The 19,515-nt window shown below is 38.4% G+C and overlaps 1 protein-coding gene across 1 annotated transcript; it reads left to right on the top strand.

Annotated features, from left to right (window-relative positions):
- The first annotated feature begins 220 nt into the window (after window positions 1–220).
- LOC131167542 (ribonuclease 3-like) lies at window positions 221–1,043 on the top strand. Its single transcript, XM_058126345.1, has 3 exons — window positions 221–614; window positions 774–790; window positions 900–1,043. The coding sequence occupies exons 1-3, from the start codon at window positions 221–223 to the stop codon at window positions 1,041–1,043; spliced, it is 555 nt and encodes a 184-aa protein (XP_057982328.1).
- Window positions 1,044–19,515: the final 18,472 nt, after the last annotated feature.

Raw genomic sequence — 19,515 nt, 5'->3', positions numbered from 1 at the left:
CCCTTCTCTGTTCCCCGGCTTCTCCACAACAGCCCACCGCCGGTGAGAACAAACCAAAACTCTTGAAGCTTGCCATTTACTGGCCAACCTCGCTCTGCAACGGCAAAACCAAGTGCAAGTACAACACTCCGCCTCCCGACCGTTTCACCATCCACGGGCCCTGGCCTCTCTACAAGGACCCTCCCGGACCCGAGGCCGTTGATCCGCCACGGAAGCCAAGATGAAGATTGACTGGGCAAGCTACGGCACCACTACAAATCGACAGTTTTGGGATCACGAGTGGAGCAAACACGGCAGGGATTCGGGGCTTCAGCCGTCGGCGTACTTCGAACTGGGACTCACCCTCTTCCACAGAGTGGATCTTGGAACTCATCTGAAGTCGGAAGGAGTGTACCCGACAGGGCAGACAGTGGAACATAAAAAATTCGCGGCGGCGGTCTCGAAGGCGGCGGGTGGGAAGACTGTGGTACTGCTGTGCAACAAGGACAAGGAGGGCGTGGTGCAGCTCTTCGAGATCGATATCTGCCTGGACCATTCCACTTCTGCGAATGCCTACGTGAATTGCGAGGGCATGAAGTCTAGCTGCCCCGACCAGTTTCGTTTGCCGAAAGCAAGTAGCTAGTATGATATAATCTGCCGGATCTTCCGATTCTACTGTCCATGATGAATAAATTAATATGAATGCATGGCTGCTGTACTACTATATGTTAAACCAGTTATATTGTTAGAGAATATTGTTATTACTTAACTATTTTTTAATTTGTAATTTTTAGTTTGTAATTCTGTTATTGTATTTCTCGTGTAGTTATTTTTCAGCTATAAATATATGCTGATGTAATGAATTATGAGAATGAGAAATTCAAAATTTCTCTCTGGTTGTTTTCTTCACATGGTATCAGAGCAATTCTCTGCTGCTGCTCTCCGTGGTTTTCTTCGCAGAACTTTCTTCAATCGAGAGCAAGATTAAAGAAATTCTTCTCTCATGGCTTCGTATGCAACCTCCATTGACACTTGTTCTCCTGTTAATTCTGCTGTTGATCTGAGCTCAAATCCTTATTACTTCCAAGGTAGCGATGGTCCAAATCTGCATTTTGTTAATAAGATTCTTACTTAAGACAACTATCAGACGTGGAGCATGTGTGTTACGATGGCACTGAGTGCCAAGAACAAGCTAGGGTTCATTGATGGAACTCTGGTAGCTCCTTTATCTACTGATACTAATTATGCCACTTGGAAACGAGGCAATGACACCGTGAAGTCATGGATCCTCAATTCATTGTCTGATGATGTTTATTCCAGTGTGATGTTCATCAAATCAGCAAGGGATATATGGACTGAACTTGAAGATCGATTCTCATTAACCAATGGACCAAGGATTTTTCAATTACAGCAATCTATTTCTAATCTGGCACAAGGTCAGATGAATATTGTTGATTATTTCACACAATTGAAGTCCTTATGGGATGAATTGATGAGCTACATGCCTATTCCCAAAACATCCCCAGCTTCTTTGAAGGTTTTGGCTGACTATCAAAATCAAGATTATGTCATGAAGTTTTTAATGGGTTTGAATGAGTCATATAGTCATATTAAAAGCCAAATTCTTCTTAGTAATCCCTTACCTCCCATAAACAAAGTATTTGCATTACTTGTGCATGAAGAGAGACAAAGGGAGATTAGTTCAGTAATAATTACTAAACCAACAGCTATGCTGGGAAAAGCTATAGGAAATCAACGATACAGACAGAATTTTGGCAAGAAAGAAAAACCTTTGTGTTCTCATTGTGGACTTCTAGGACACACAGCTGAAAAATGTTACAAGCTACATGGATATCCTCTAGGGTACAAGTCAAGGTCTAAGCACAATAGCTCTTTAGCAAATCAGGTAAACTTGGTAACCAATACTGAGCAATCTGGTGAAGTGTGGTAGCTTCCATTCACTCAGGAACAACTCAAACAAATTATGGCAATTACGCATCCTTTACCTGAAATGCAGCCACAACCTTCAGTTGCTCAAGTGACTGGACCTTTTCTTCAAAATACAAATCCTTTTTCTGTAGATCATCTTTTCTCCACAATGACAGGTATTTCTTCCTGCTCATCTGCTGTTTGTACTCAAGGTCTCACTTGGATAATTGACACTAGGGCCACTGATCATATGGTAAATTCTGTCAACTCTCTCACTACCATAACAACTTCCATTAATACATCTGTGAAATTACCTACCGGTACTCTTGTTCCAGTCACACACATTGGAACAATTCGTATAACATCTACTTTGTTGCTTACTAATGTTCTTATTGTTCCTTCTTTTGCCTACAACTTAATTTCCGCCGGCAAACTTCTCAAATCCATTTCATGTTGCCTTATTTTTCATGGCAAATTTTGCTTTATACAGGACCTACAGACATGGAGGCTGATTGGATTGGGTGAAGAGAGGGCAGGTTTATATCATCTTCTCAATAAACATTCAACTATGTCAGTCTCCAATACAATTTCCAATAAGTGTGGCCAAACTCCTATATCTGCTTCATTGTTTGTCAATAATTCTGACTTTGATATTTGGCATTATAAATTAGGATATCCCTCTAAATCTAGACTAGATCTGTTGCATAAATCTGTTCCTGCAATAAAAGAGTCTCATTTTAGTCATTGTAATATTTGTCCTCTTGCTAAACAGCAGAGGTTACCTTTCCCAAACAACAATAATAAATCTTTAAAAGCCTTTCAACTTGTACATTGTGATATTTGGGGTCCTTTTTCTATTAAATCAATTGATGGTGCAGAGTATTTTCTGACCATTGTAGATGATTATACCCGATGTACTTGGCTATACCTAATGCAATCTAAAGCACAAGCAAGATATTATGTGCAATCTTTTGCTTCTTTTGTTGAAACTTAGTTTCATATTACTATACAAATCATTCATACTAATAATGGAACAGAATTTCACATGCCTGATTTTTTTATTTGCAAAGGCATTATCCACCAAAAGTCATGTGTTTATACATCACAACAAAATGGTGTCGTTGAATGAAAGCATCAACATATTCTTTCTGTGGCAAGATCTCTTCGATTTTGATCCAACTTACCTCTTCATTTCTGGGGTGAGTGTTTTCGAACTGCAGTTTATCTCATTAACAGGCCGCCCACTCCAATTCTCCATGGTAAATCTCCTTTTGAAATGTTGTTTCATAAACTTCCTAATTATTTTCACCTTAGAGTTTTTGGTTGTCTTTGTTTTGCCTCTACTACTTCACATGGTTGAACCAAATTTGATCCTAAAGCAAAGTCTTGCATATTTGTAGGCTATCCTTTTTTTGTAAAAGGCTACAAATTATATGATCCACACACTCAAAAGATATTCATATCTCGAGATGTTGTGTTTCATGAACATGTTTTTCCTTTTCAAAAATTTTCACAAAATCATTCTTCTGATATTCCTCATCCAATTTTGACAAACTAGGAAAATTCTTCTGATTTTATTCCTTTAGAACCATTCACTTCTGAATTACCTTCCCATAGTCCAAATATCAAAACAGACATAAGTAATGTTTCTATTGATCCCTCAAATGTTTCAAATAGCTCCATTCCTTCTATTCCTTTGCGAAGAACTTCAAGACAGATTCATCCTCCTCCTTACCTCCAGAATTATCAATGTTCTCTGCCTTCTTTAATAGCTTAGTCCAAATCTGCCACTATTGCAGGTCCAGGCTACCCTCATGATATTTCTCCTTATACCTCCATTTCTAATCTTTCTCTTGCCCATCAAATTTTTATGTCTTCAGTCACCAAAATTGTTGAACCAAAATCTTATAAGGAGACATCTTTACGTCCTGAATGGAGAAAAGCTATGGCTGCTGAAATCAAGGCTTTAGAAGACAATCATACTTGGATCTTGACTGAATTAACTCCTGGGAAGGTTGCCATTGATAATAAATGGGTTTACAAGATTAAGTTCAAATCTGATGGTACTGTTGAAAGGGCCAAAGCACGACTTGTGGCCAAAGGTTTTACACAGCAAGTAGGTTTGGATTACACACAAACTTTCAGCCTTGTTGCTAAACTGGTCAGTGTTAGATGCCTTTTATTCATTGCTGCTATCAAAGGTTGGCACCTTCATCAGTTAGATGTCAATAATGCCTTCCTTCATGAAGATCTTGATGAGGAAGTCTATATGCGTGTGCCTCTTGGATTTGCTAGCAAGGGGGAGAACATTGTATGCAAACTCAACAAGTCACTTTATGGGCTTAAGCAAGAATCACGACAATGGTACTCAAAATTATCTACTTGTTTGACAGAATTTGGTTACACACAATCACTTGTAGATTATTCTCTCTTCACTAAGGGTACTGGTGAATCATATACAACTCTTCTAGTATATGTAGATGATGTTATTCTTGCAGGGAACAGTTTACAGGAATTTAAGAGTCTAACACATTTTCTACATGAGAAGTTTAAAATTAAAGATCTAGGAGAACTGAAGTATTTTTTGGGGATAGAGGTAGCAAGGTCTAGACAAGGTATTTCTATATGCCAACGAAAATATGCATTGGATATTCTTAAAGACTCAGGTTATATAGGCTCTAAGGCAGTAAAATATCCTATGGAGCAGAACATGAAATTAACTACAGAAGAAGGGGATTTACTTGAAGATCCCACTGCCTATAAAAGGTTAATAGGGAGAATGTTGTATTTAACTATTACATGGCCTGATATATCTTATGCAGTCCAGGTTTTAAGTCAGTTCATGGATAAGCCAAGGGCACCACACTTGACTGCAGCATATCGAGTGTTAAAATATAGCAAAGCAACTCCTGGTCAAGGATTGTTCTTTTCAGCTTCATCAGACATACACTTGAAAGCTTTTTGTGATTCAGATTGGAGAAGTTGCATAGAGACTAAGAGGTCAGTCACAGGTTATTGTGTTTTCCTAGGAAATTCTTTAATCTCATGGAAATCTAAGAAACAGAAGACAATGTCTCGATCATCTGTAGAATCAGAATATAGATCCATGGCAACTACTATATGTGAAGTAACTTGGCTACTTTCACTACTTAAAGATTTAAAGATTGAGCATATAAGGCCAGTTTTGACTTTTTGTTACAATCAAGCAGCACTACATATAACTGCTAATCCAGTATTTCATGAGAGAACAAAACATATTGAGATAGATTGTCACATTGTTAGGGAGAAGTTACAAGCTGGAATTATCAAGACATTGAAAGTTACTTTGCAAAATCAGTTGGCAGACATTTTTACAAAACCTCTTGGATATTCTTCTTTTACTTCATTGCTTTCCAAGATGGGAGTAATTGATGTTCATATTCAATCACATTCATCTTGAGGGGGAGTGTTAAACCAGTTATATTGTTAGAGAATATTGTTATTACTTAACTATTTTTCAATTTGTAATTTTTAGTTTGTAATTTTGTTATTGTATTTCTCGTGTAGTTATTTTTCAGTTATAAATATATGCTGATGTGATGAATTATGAGAATGAGAAATTCAGAATTTCTCTCTGGTTGTTTTCTTCACACTATAAGCATGCATAGTACTATCTACTTTTGTCACAGTAATAAAACACTTGGGCTGCATTGCCTTTAAATGAACAACAAAATTTTTTAGCCTATATTTAGATGTAGGTACAAAATTCAGTATAATTTTATATTATATTTTATAAGTAAATTTTTTTTTGTAGGTTTCTTTGCATCTGGAACCTATAGTTTGCTAAAATTATTTGAATGTTCAAACCTAAGTAGGTTAAACAACATTTAATATTTCCAAATATAATAATTGATTTAATCTCTTAATATTAGATTTAGGAATTAAATTATTTTCTTTTATGGAAAAACTAGTGATAATGCATGTTCATCACATGCGTGTAGGATACTAATTTTAGCCAAAAAAAATTAGCATAGAGTTTTTATAAGTGAAAATATAAGTTGGTCTCTATACTATTAACCAATACTTAAAGTTCTTATACTTTTGATTATTGGTATAATTGAGATCTTGCGTTGAGTAATTTTTCAAAATTGTCATTAAAGTTACCCTCAACGACATTACTTAAGGTTGCCCAATATATTGATTTCGAATTGCATTTAGTTTATTGTTATCAATGATATGTTTGGCATGCAAAGATGGGGTGGAACGTCTAATGCACTATGTTATCGTCCAATGCATTACAAATGTCATTAAAATTTTTTTTTTCGTAGCCTCCAAACGAAATTTCCACTTTTGCACTTAACTTTTAACAACGAGAACATATACCTTTAACATCGTCAGAAAAACACCATTTCAAAAAAAAAAAAAAATGCTCTAGGCACAAGTATATTTGTAGTAACCTGAAAAAAAATATTATTAATCAATTAATTAATTAAATATTATTAAACTAATCAATGAAATAAACAAATTAAAGGAATAATATGAAAAAAAAACTAATTAGAATAAAGATATATATATATATGTATGATGATTAAAGCTTCTTCAGGAAGCTTCATCCCAAATTCAATATGGGATTTCAAGTCCTACGCATCTTCTCCAGCTTTCTCACGCCTCTCATCTCACTTTCTGCTTCTCTCTCAGTTTCCTCTTTCTCTCACCTCAAGCCTCCTCCTCTCTTTTCTCATTTTCTCAGCCAATATTTGTTCGATCAGAAAATCAAAGATATTATTACGTTCTTATTTCTACCACCAATCCTATCGGAGTGGATTTATTGTGGGAGCGACGTAGGCTCCACTCCTGGGAAAAGGTATACTCCATCTCTTTCCTTAATTTCTCCTTTAATCTTCGGCTAAATTGACGATCGAGCACCACCACGGGGTCCTAGTCTCGATTGTCATCATTTTGGCCGGAACAAATTTTCAATTTAGGGGTCCTAGGCACCACTCCAAAGCGAGAGTGAGATTTAGGGAATTAAGAAAATTGGTAACTTTAGGTGGTTTAATTGTTATTTGAAATTTATGAGTTTAGTAAATATTAAAATAATATTTTATTTAAGATTTATTTGATTAAATTAGGATTGTTGAATCAGGGTTCGGGTGAGCGCCGCAGATATCGTTTTGGAGTCCCTGCTGGCGTAGTTTTAGGGAATCAGGTAAGGGGGATTAAGTTAAGTCAGGATTTTATTAAACATAATTTATTAAAGTGTTATTTATTTATTTATTTAAGATATTAAAGGTTATTTTAAAAACCAACTGTTCGAAATGGATTTTACAAACTTAGGATATTTGATATGGTATTTTTTAATAAAATGAACAATAGAAAGTGTGACAACTCGAATAAAATGAAACTTGAATAATTAAGAGAGAGAGAGAGAGAGAGAGAAATAGAAACAGAAACAGAAGGAGGCCGTAGACTTCATCGACGACATTGCATTTGGGGGATAAAAATGATTTCAAGAGATTGCCTAGGTTCATTGACAAATATAGGGGTCGTCGACGAGTGCAGAAGAAAATTCGTCAATGAATACAGGGCCTCGTCGACAAGAAAATACCAAGAGAGGTTCTGAGGCAGCTTGAATTTCGTTGACAAATACAGGGTATCGTCGACGATTTTAATAAAGGACTCGTTGACGAGATGACGTGTCTCGTCGACGAATCTGACCCTATATATATATATATATATATATATGTAAAAATCCGATTTTTATTTCATTTCCAAGCTTCCTCTCCACTCTCTTTCTCTCCTTTTCGGCCCTCTCACTCTCTCTCTTCGATTTTGGCCCCGCCAATCGCTGTATCGAAGATTTGAGGCTACCGCGACGCTCTTGGCGAAGTTCTCTACGAGTTTTCCAGAACGGATCGTTGGGAAAACGAAGTTGGAAATCATCCCTAGGTTGAGGTAAGGCTTTTTAAGTCAAATTATACTTTATGGTAGTTATAAAAATTGATGTACGCATGAAAATACTGATGTTTAATACTGGGAGTTTTGAGTTTTAGGGTATCGATCAGGAAATCATACGGGGGTTAGCCTAGGATATTTTGGGGGCTTTCACAGTAGTTAGGTAAGGGAATAAATTAAAGCAGTTAATTTCCCTGTAAATTATGATTAATTAAGAGTAAGTTTATCTTCATAAAAGCTTATATTATAACTGTTTATTACAAATGGAATGTACGATTGGGAAAATACTGTTATGATAATTGAAATGTATATGTATATATGAGATGATAGAAAATCACGATTTTAGAATATGAAGTATGATTTGTAACAACACATGTGTGGTATGAATATTATTTTACGTGGAATGTATTTATGTTATTGGCGTGAGGCCATGTATTCATGTTATCAGCATGAGGCCATATTTATGTTATTGGCGCGAGGCCATGTATTTATGTTGTTGGCGCGAAGCCATGTATTTATGTTATCTGCACAAGGCTGTATTTATGTTATTGGCGAGAGGTCATGTATTTATGTTTTCGGTACGAGGCCATAATTACTATATTTTCGGCACGAGGCCGTAACGTTGTTATATATATAATCATGTATTATATGTTATCACAACCAGCTCAGGGGCTCGGTTCCGTAACTATACGTGTAGATTAGATATCTACGTCAGATTAGTACTAACCATCCCACGAGGGGATCGGAGATGGATAGTCGATGTGGCTTTCAGTAGAGTGTGGACGTCCACTAGGCAGTCTGGACCAGGGTGTGGTGGGCTCATCGTACTTACAGACATATTTGATTCGGCAATAGTCGACTAGCCATTATCGGGTCCCGCCTTCGGGCTGCACAACCCGTCATAGGGGGTAATACATGAAATTGCTAATTATTCATCCTGGGTATATTTTTAGTACTATTCAGCTATAGAAGATGTTTTATGTATGATATGACTTATTAGAAAATATGAAAGCATGTGAATATTCAGTATGATATAATGAATTTTTATGAAAATATGAAATGCACTATATATGTATAAATGCCTTAAATGTTCATGTTGTCACACAACTGTGTTTAGTTTATTTTCCTTTACTGAGAAGTGTCTCACTCCCAACATTAATTAATTTTTCAAGAGCCCCTGAGAGACTGGTAGGTCAAGGCCGCCGTTGAGATAGTGAGGTTACCCTGTGAGGAGGGTAAGATTTTGTAATAGGGTCAGAGTTATTTTGTGTTTGACCTTAGAGATATTTTTGATGTATATGAGGATGTATAGAAGTACAGTTTTATAATGTTATGGAAAGCTTTGGTATTATGCTTTATGGATGGATGTTTGGATTTTATGTTTCCTGCTGCATGGAATTCCGCTATGTTTAACAGGTATCCCCGTTACCCATAGGTTCAAGTTGACCATCTTTATTTATTATGTTATATTTTATTGAGGGTCGCTACAGAAAGCTTGTTTATTTATATGATTATGTTAAAATATAGAAAATTGTGTGAAAGATGATTTAATTGGTATAGATTATTGTATATTTGGATTTGAGATTTTGAAATACTAAATTGTTTGTGAATTACTGAATTGTGTGAGAAATACTAGAAATGCTTGTGAAAATAGTGTAACTGTTTATGAAATGCAGGAGTTTGAAATAACGGCCAGTGATTGGGTATTGTTTGATTGGCCAAGGGTTAGGATTATTATTTGACAACTGAGGACTGAGTTTTAATTGGCGGCTATATGTCGGATTGTATTTGTGGCCAGGGATCAGGTTTTTGGAATAACAGGAAATATATGTGAATTGATATTTTAAATGCTGATTTTTATTATCTAAATTGCATGATATGCTTTAGGAACCTTGGGGACCAGTGTATTGTGAGCACGATACCGTTGCTAGTTTGACCATGTGCACTGACATTGTTCTGGATAGAAGTGTAACGACCCAGAAAATATTGATATTCAAATATTAAAGAGAGAGGAAAATAGATACAGAAACAGAAGGAGGCCGTAAACTTCGTCAACGACATTGCATTTTGGAGATAATATTAAATAAAAATAATTTCAGAAAAATTGCCAAGCTTCGTCGACGAATACAAGATCTCGTCAACGAAGGTCTTCAGAATTTCATCGGCGAACACATTGTTTTGTCGACGAGAAAATACCGAGAGGGGTTCTGAGGCAGCCTGAATTTGGTCGACGAATACAGGGTCTCGTCAACGAAATCCCCTGTTATATATATATACGAAATCCGGGATTCATTTCATTTTTAAGAAACCTCTCTCTCTCCTCTCTCTCTCTCTCTCTCTCTCTCTCTCTACGACTTTCTCTCCCTTCTCTCTTGGTTTCTAGCCCCACCAGTCGTCGGATCGATGATCCAAAGCTACCACGATGCTTCTGATGAAATTCTCTACGAGTTTGTCAAAGCGGATCGTCGAGAAAACGAAGTTGGATTTCATCTCAAATTTTGGGTAAAGTCTTTTATTGAGTTTTTAGCTTTATGGTAGTTATAAAAAATGACATAAGTGAAATAATAATAATATTTTGTTCTGGGACATTGTGTTTTTAGGATGTTGGATTAGGAATCCTGCGGGTATAGAGCTAGATTTTTACAAGGGTTTTTCAAAATTAAGGTAAGGGAAATATGCTATGCTAGGAGTTCTAATAGAGTTAATAAAGATTTTATAAGCATATTTTTATGTCAGTTTATTATACAGTTTTTATAGAAAATAAGCATAAATGTTTGTGTGGCCTATGTAGACTTTCATGTGAAGAATGAATTTATACAGTTATTATGAAACATCATACTATACTAAATACAAAGATATAGATAGTATATACATTTGATATGGTTTTCCAGCATATGAGATTATACAGAGATAGATTTATATTCGCAGAGAAATGTACATGCATATACAGTTTTATATGAATAGTTCATGAAACGGTTATATACATATATCCAAATACATGTATACAGATACTCAGATCAGTATTTTATATTACAGTTTATTACAGAACGGTATATACATATATACAGTGTTATAACATGCCATATTTTTTCTATTACCATAACATATAGAACACAGACAGAGTATATATACAGAATACACAGATAGATATACAGAGGTAGCATCAAGATGCTCCAGATACAATGTTTACAGTACAGAAAGACAGAGTTATGGTAATTTTGGAAATACGATGAAAACAGTAAAAGAGTATATATATGTATATATGTATATAGTATCAGATCCCTGAGGAGACTTACACAGACGGATACAGATTATAGAGCATAGTACCATTGCTAGATATAGATAGAGTGCAACCACATATTTCAGATAGTATGTGGGTACCGTCAGCTGTGCTAGGAGAGTATGCAGCTCCCTAGTACACTGGGTTAAGGGGGTCAGTTTGACGAGGTAGTAGTTAGTCCCGAGCTTAGGAGAGGATGTAGTTTGGCCGGACTGAGGTAGTGTAGAGTATGATGACCTATCTGGAGGGCTGACCAGATAGACTTCCGCCTACGGGCGGCACAACCTTGTCATGAGGGGTTAAATCATGACGTACAGAGTCTCAGGGATAAAATCACAGTTATATATATATATATATATATATATATATATATATATATATACAGTTTTATAGTATATGATGAGTATAGTATGATATTATCAGTATGAAAAATAGAAAATACAGATGATACAGTGTATTTTAAATTGAGAAAGATAGATATGTTTTACAGATTGTTGCATTACAGTTCAGTTGACATATTTTAAAGTACTTTTAACTTAATTGCCACACACTAGTGATAGTATATTTCCACTTACTAAGCATCGACTCACCCCATTATTTTACCATTTTTCAGGTGAGCCAGTTAGGCGAGCAGATCAGGCTCGCGGATAGAGTGTAGCCTATATCACCCTGATTATAGGGTGAGTTTTTGTCAGAGCAGTGTATGTTTTGGGATAGATGATACTAGAGGGGCATTTTGTATGGTCTGTATATACTGGATTCTGGTATTGTACAGTTATGTTGTAATAGTGATATGCTTTATGTTTCTGCTGCGTAGGAATGCTTATCGTATGACTTTAGATACATGGTTACAAATATATATAGATATATATATATATATATATATATCTATATATAATGAATAGAATTTTGAGGTCGTTACAGAAGTGTAGAGGGTCCCAGCTGATTGCCTGCGTGAGGTTGAAGTATGGGCGTCAGACCTGCAACTTTACTTTGGATGCCTGTAGACGTGCTTGTAGAGGATGTTATTTTTTTTACTTTTTTTGGGCTGATCACCCAGGCTTAGTGCAGCCTTCGGGCTACACAACTCGCACCATGGGGGAAGTAAATGATGTGTTTGTCACAGGGAGTGTCTTATATATACGTTGTGATGTCTTAGACCCAAAAATGTGGGTTCGGCTACGAATGGGGAAAAATGGATGTGTAATTTTGAAAATGTGATTTTTTGTGGAAAACAATGTGTGATGGAGTCGCCACTAACCTTTTGAAGTGCGGTTAGAACACTTGATTGCTACCCCGTTAAGAGTAGAATCGGTCTACGTAATTAGAGTCAGGCTCGAGAGTACGGTTACGCGAGAGGAAGGTATTAACGCCCCCTACATGCCCGTTCTTGCAAATGGTACCAGATTAATAAAAAATTATCCCAAAACAAATCGAATAAGCCTTTTAAAATTACTCATTTTCAAAAATCAAAAGAATGAAAATACTATATAGGTATTCCCTCAGAATTGGGGCAGTCCAATACTCCGAAGAGTTCATGCCCTCTACTACAATCGTCGGGACGAAAAATAAAAAATAGGATACAAAATACGCTCCCAAGGGTTTTGAAAGTTGTAGGTTTTTCTAAGTAGGAAAATACTATTCCATGAGGTTTTTACAGTTTGTTCGGGATGAAAATGATTTTTTGTGCCTAAAAATATTTTTGTGATTTTTCAAAGTGCGAAAACATTTTTTGTGATTTTTTTTTTGTGATTTTTTCAATATTATTCCCGAACTTTAAAATAACACAAATAAAAACCACGAAAATCAAAGTATGAAAATGTTTGAGTTTTTTGAGAATTTTATGATTTTTTTGTGAATTTTCGGAATATCTAAATAATAATTAAGTGAAATGGAGAAAACCAGCGTGAACCGGTTCAGGGGATGATGAACCGATCAAACGTTGACCGATTTGGGAAAAACCAGTTTAAGGTCTTGGTCAAGACAAATGAATAAACATGCGTTGCTTGGCGCGTGGGCTGTGTGCGTTCAGGTGTATGCTAGTGTGCATGAATGATGCATAATGCATGTGTGATCATGAATGTATGACCACGTGTATGCATGGATAAGCATGTGCGTGAGCGTGCGTGCATGCATGAATGAACAAGTGCATGAATGTGTGTACGTGCATGAATGAGCATGTGCACGAATGTGTGTGCGTGCATGACATGCATGTGCATGAATGTGTACGTGAATGTACTCATGTGTGAATGAGTACATGCATGAATGTGTGTGCATGCATGAATGAGCACGTACATGAATGAGCATGCGCATGTGCCTACACACATGAATAAAGTGCACGTGTATGAATGAGTACGTGCATGAATGTGCACACATGTGCATGGATCATGTGCACGGGTATGAACGAGTACGTGCAAGAATGAGTATGCGCACATGCTTACATGCATAAATGAAGTACACATGTGTGAATGAGTACGTACAGGAATGAGCATGCGCACGTGCCTACATGCATGAATGAAGAGTGACACTGATGCATGAATATGCGTATGCATGTGAGGCACGAATGGTCATGCATGTATGCATGATATGTGATGGATGAGCGCACGCATGGGCATGCGTATGCATGATATGTGATGGATGAGTGCACGCATGGGCATGCGTATGCATGCATGCATGCATGAATAATGACATGATGTAAGGTTTGGACTAGAATACTCATGCCATGCGTGCATGAATGGATAATGACCTACATGATGATGTCATGGGTGACATCGGAATGCATGAGGTGGGTTGCAGGCATATGAGTATATGATTATGTGCATTACATGCATGTACATGCGTGTGCACGTGCATGTGTGCATGTGCATGAACGTGAATGTATGTGTATGTGCGACCGCATGCATGCATGCGTGAGTATATGAATGCATATGTATGTGTATGTGTGTATATGAAGGCAGACATGCATGTGACCATGTGAATGTGTGGAGTTACATGTATGTACATGCATGTGTATATGAATGCATGTGACTGTAAAATTGCATGCATGAATGCCTATGAATGTGAATGCATGTTTGCATGTGTATGTGAATGCATATAAATGCGTGTGTATGTGTGTGGATGGAAATGCATGCATGTGAATGTGTGTATGTGTGACCATGTCAAATTGCATGCATGTGCAACGAATATGAATGTGCGTGCATGTGCAACTGCATGCATGTGTGTGTGAGTGTATATGAAGGCATGCACGCATGCGCATAAGTGTGAACGTGTGTGTATGTGCAACTACATGCATGCATGCATGGGCACGTGAATGTGTGTATGTGAATGCATGCATGCATGAGCATGTGAGTGTATGTGCGATTGCATGCATGCATGCATGGGTATATGAATGTATGTGTATGTGTATGCATGGGCATGTAACCGCACATGAATGGATGCATGCATGTGACCGTGTGAAATTGTATGCATGTCTATGCGAGGCATGTGGACGTGGGTGTATGTGAATGCGTGCATGCATGCATGGGTGTGTGAATGCATGTGTAACATGAATGCACCCAAACGTGTATCAACAACATGTGTAATGTGTGTGCATAAAGGTGTGTAAACGGCATGTGCAAAGTGAGTGTAAATGAAGTAAAATACAAGTGTTAGTGTGCAAATTGGAGTGCAAGAAATTAAATGTTAGTATACAAGGAATGAAAGGTTAGTATACAAGAATTTAAAAGTTAATATAGAGGAAATTAAATGTTAGAGTACAAGAAATTAAATGTTAGTGTACAAGAATTTAAATGTTAGTGCAGGAATTTAAAAGTTAGCATGAGTTAGTAAATGCATGAGTTAGAGTTAGTATGAATGCAAGCAAAGAAATAAAATGTTAGTGAAAAGTTAGTAAGTAAGCATGTGAGGGTGTGTGAAAAAGTGGTGAGCAGTGTGTGTAAATGGTGAGCGAGCAGTGTGTGTAATGGTAAGTGAGTAGTGTGTGTAGTGATGTTTGGTTGTTGTGGCACAACCATGGCATTAATTTAGCCCATATAAGTCTTTGAGAAGCCGAACTTTCTATTGATAATGCAGAAAGCCAGCGGTCTCTTGGACTTCTATCCACAATCAAAACACACTTCCTTCTTTAAGATATTTACACAAACACCTCTCATGCAAAAAATAATCCAACAACACAAACACTTCATTATATTATTTTGACAAACACTTCACATGCAAACACGCACCAACACAAAGACCTCATTGAGACATTTTGACAAACACCTCACATGCAAGCACACCCCACCAACACAATCACTTCAAAAAAATTTCACAAGCACCTCACACACAAGCACAATCCACGATTACGTTTTCTCATTAAAACATTTTTTCAAACACCTCAAATGCAGACACAATCCAACCATACAAGAAACAAAATTTCCTGATAATCCCGCGGAATATAAGAGAGAGGGACGGGAGGGTATACCGAGAATGTTATAATGGCCATTTGGCGGTGCTGCTGTTAGGGGCTGATGCTAGTGGCCATGGGATTTGGCAGATATGAGGGAGATGAGGGAGGAGAGGTTGAAGGCGGCTGTTGCTGACGAGGTGGGGGGTTTTCGGTGATGTTCAGGCTGGACCTGCTGGTGTTGGGTGATGGCTAGCTGGTATGGAGCAGAGATGCCATGAGAGAGAGATGAGGGATGTGGGAGAGGAGTTTGGCTTGCTGGTGTGGTGATGTGGTGCTCGGGGCTGGTATATGAGGGAGAGTGGGAGGCTAGATCTGGAGGTTTGCTGGTGTGGTGGTCACGGTTGTAGGTGCTGCTGGTGTTGGGTGATGTTGGATCTGCTGGTGTGGCTATATGGAGGTTGAGCAGTGCTCGGGAATGATGAGGAGGAGGTTACAGTGGCCGAAGATGGGCTTCTCTGGTAGAGGTGAAGGAGGGTGAGAGGGATGGAGGCTGTAGGTGGCTCGGCCGTGAAGGTGAAATGCAGATCAAAGAGAGAGAGAGAGAGAGAGAGAGAGAGAGAGAGAGAGAGAGAGAGAGAGAGAGAGAGAGAGAGAGAGAGAGAGGTGGTGAGAGTGTTCGGGGAAATGAGAGTCTGCGAGTGGAGAGTGATGCTCGGCGCTGTTACGTGAGGGAAAATGGGAGACTTTGTGGGTCTGTGCAAGGGCTGAGTTGCTAGATGGTTGCTGGGTGACAGAGATGATGGTGGATTTGGTGGCTGGTCACGGGGTGTCGTGAATGAGGCCGAGAGGGGCTCGGGTTGCTGGAGTTACGCGCGAGGGAGCTGGGTGTTGTGAGTGAGGCTGAGAGTGGCTCGGGTGGTGGCTTTAGGGCGAGGGAGCTGGGTGTGGGGGAAGAGAAATGAAACCAGAGGGCGAGAGAGAGATCTGATCCAGAGTGTGGGAGCGCGCCCTCCCCCCCCTCTCCCTGGGAGACAAAATGAACAGTGACCAAAAAATCCCTTCCCTTGCTGTGTGCGTGAAACGGCCTAAATAGGGTGGTGGTTGCTTTGTGTTTTTGTTTCTCTTTTTTGGTGTTTTTGTTTGACTAATAATAATAATAATAATAATAATAATAATAATAATAATAGAACTAAAAATAATAATGCTAGTAATAATATTACCCTAACATGATAATAGTAATAGTAGTAGTAATAATATACTAATAGTAATAATAATAATATACTAGTATTTAGAATTTTTGTACTATTATTATTTTTTTAAAATGACTCTCGTCTTTCCGAAACGGGAGACTTGACCAAACGTTAAACTTGATTTCCCGGAAAAAGGAGGACCTGGACTTCATTTTTTTGAGATTCCCGTAATTTGGTCAAAACAAGGATTCGATAAAAGTGACCGGACTCATTGAAAATGAACCGAAAGTTGGTAGAGGCACCGAGGCTAAAAAAAAAATGACCGAACTCACTGAAAACGAACTGAAACTCGGTAGAGGCACTGAGACTCGGTAAAAACGGATCGAGACTCATTGAAGACAGAACAGGACTCGATAAACATATCGGGACTCAGTAAACATACTGAGACTCAATTTAAACTCCGAACCGGGACTTGGTAGACACACCAAGACTCAATTGAAACTCTGAGACTCATGGAAGACAAATCTGGACTTGGTAGACACACTGGGACTCGATTGAAACTCTGAGACTCATGGAAGACAAATTGGGACTCGATTGAAACCAAACCGGGATTCTACAAAAACAACGAGACTCATTGAAAATGAAATCAGGATTCAGTGAAAACCACGAAGCTCATTGAAAACAAATCAGGACTCAATTGGGTCTCTCAAAAGGGTCTTCCAATTTTTGGGGTGCGAAGTCAACTTTATGTGCCGGGTCTTCTCGGGGTAGCCTGGTTAGAATTGCGGCGACGACAGCTGCCCTTCTTTGTAGACTTTGTTGCTTCAAAGTAACAATAGGAACTCTCATACGTTATTTGTAGCAACAAGCCTGTAAAGATAAAAGACATCTATTTTAACCAGGCCACACCACTCTTAAATGCCTATGGGTCAATCAAGTGTCATTTTCATCAAACAGGGAGGGGGGAGATGACCTATAGGATTGGATAAGAAGGTTGCATTTATTCTAGAGAAGTTAGTAGTTAGCAATTTCATGTTAGAAATTAGCGGGGATTTGTAGTCTGCATCAGATGTAGGGGTCCAGACTAGAGAAATGAAGTGTGTCAAATATAGGAATCCTAGTTATGAGGGTTAGGAGACCTTAAAATGTTGAACTCGTGCTTACGCATCGAGGGGGAGATGGTGAGCCTCAAAATGTTCGATTCAGGCTTGTGCATCACAAGAGGGTAACGGGCCTTGGAATATTCAATACAAGTTTCTGCGCCTCAGAAAAGGGTAACGAGCCTCGAAATATTCAATACGGGTTTTCGTGCCTCACGACGGTAATGGATCTCGAAATATTCTATCCAAAATTTTGCGCCTTGCAAGAGGGTAACGGGCCTCAGAATATTCAATCCGGGTTTCCGCGCCTTGCAAGAGGGTAACGGGCCTTAGAATATTCAATCTAGGTTTCCGCGCCTTGCAAGAGGGTAATGAGTTTCGGAATATTCAATCCAGGTTTCTACGCCTCGCAAGAGGGTAACAGGCCTCAGAATATTCAATCCAGATTTCCACGCCTCGCAAAAGGGTAACGAGTTTCGTAATATTCAATCCGGGTTTCCGCGCCTTGCAAACGGGCGTCAAAATATTCAATCTAGGTTTTCATGCCTCGCAAGAGGGTAACGGGCCTCGGAATATTCACTTCGGGTTTTCGCGTCTCACAAGAAGGTAACGGGCCTCGGAATATTCAATTCAGGTTTCCGCACCTCACAAAAGGGTAATAGGCCTCGAAATATTCGCTCTAAATTTTTGTGCCTTACGAGGGTAACGGGCCTCAAAATATCCAATCTAGGTTTTCGCCTCTTGCAAGAGGGTAACGGGCCTCGAAATATTCAATCTGAGTTTTCGCACCTCACAAGAGGGTAACGGGCCTCAGAATATTCAATCCGGGTTTCAGTGCCTCACAAGAGGGTAACAGGGCTTGAATTTTTTAATCTGGGTTTCTGCACCTCATGAGAGGGTAACGGGCCTCAGAATATTCAATCCGGGTTTTTGCACCTCACAAGAGGGTAATGGGCCTCGGAATAGTAAATCCGGGTTTCTGCGCCTCAGGAAAGTAACTTGGGTCATGCTATGAGTGATAGATGATTATTTAGGCATAGGCTACCCCTAGTTTTTTTTTTTTCTTTTTGAAAAAATGTCTTTTTAGGTTTGAAACACAGTTGTCTCACTAGGGATGATCAATCGGGATCAAACTCGAGATCCTTTGGAAAATGTCTTCAAATGTAGGGCTCTGAGTTACTCCACTAGGGTATGATCAATCGGGAATGAAATCCCAAGATCTTTTGGAAAATGTTCTCAAGCGTAGGGCTCAGAGTTACTCCACTTGGGATGATCAATCGGGAATGAAATCCCAAAATCCTTTGGGCCACGAGCATTCAAGTGTGGGGTTCTAGGTCCCCAAAAAGTTTCCCTATTGGGAATGATCAATTGAGAGCCAAATCCTGAGGTTCTTTAGCCATTTTAGGTTTCTCGATTTGAAGCTCAAAAACCAACGGCTCAATTGGTTAATGGGATTGGCTATCCCAGTCTCTAAATATGTCGATCGGTGCCTGGGGTCAGTTGTCCCAGTTTCAAGCATTGTCATGACAAGGATCGTTTAGTTAGGGACACCAAAAGATTATTCAAAAGCCTACTCCACAAAATAAATATGGCTGAAATGCTTTTTGTGGCTATATGTATGCATGTTACTAAATTATGATGCTTGAATGTAGGGGCACGTTGTTATATATACATGATGCCTATTACATAATATGTCTGTATGCTGCTATCTATAGT

This window comes from Malania oleifera, chromosome 11 (genome assembly GCF_029873635.1).
Source record: "Malania oleifera isolate guangnan ecotype guangnan chromosome 11, ASM2987363v1, whole genome shotgun sequence".
Taxonomy (NCBI): domain Eukaryota; kingdom Viridiplantae; phylum Streptophyta; class Magnoliopsida; order Santalales; family Ximeniaceae; genus Malania; species Malania oleifera.
This window is presented reverse-complemented; position numbering and strand designations above follow the sequence as displayed.

Excerpts from the sequence above, each read along its gene's own strand:
- LOC131167542 (XM_058126345.1), top strand. The coding sequence starts at position 221 with ATGAAGATTGACTGGGCAAGCTACGGCACCACTACAAATCGACAGTTT.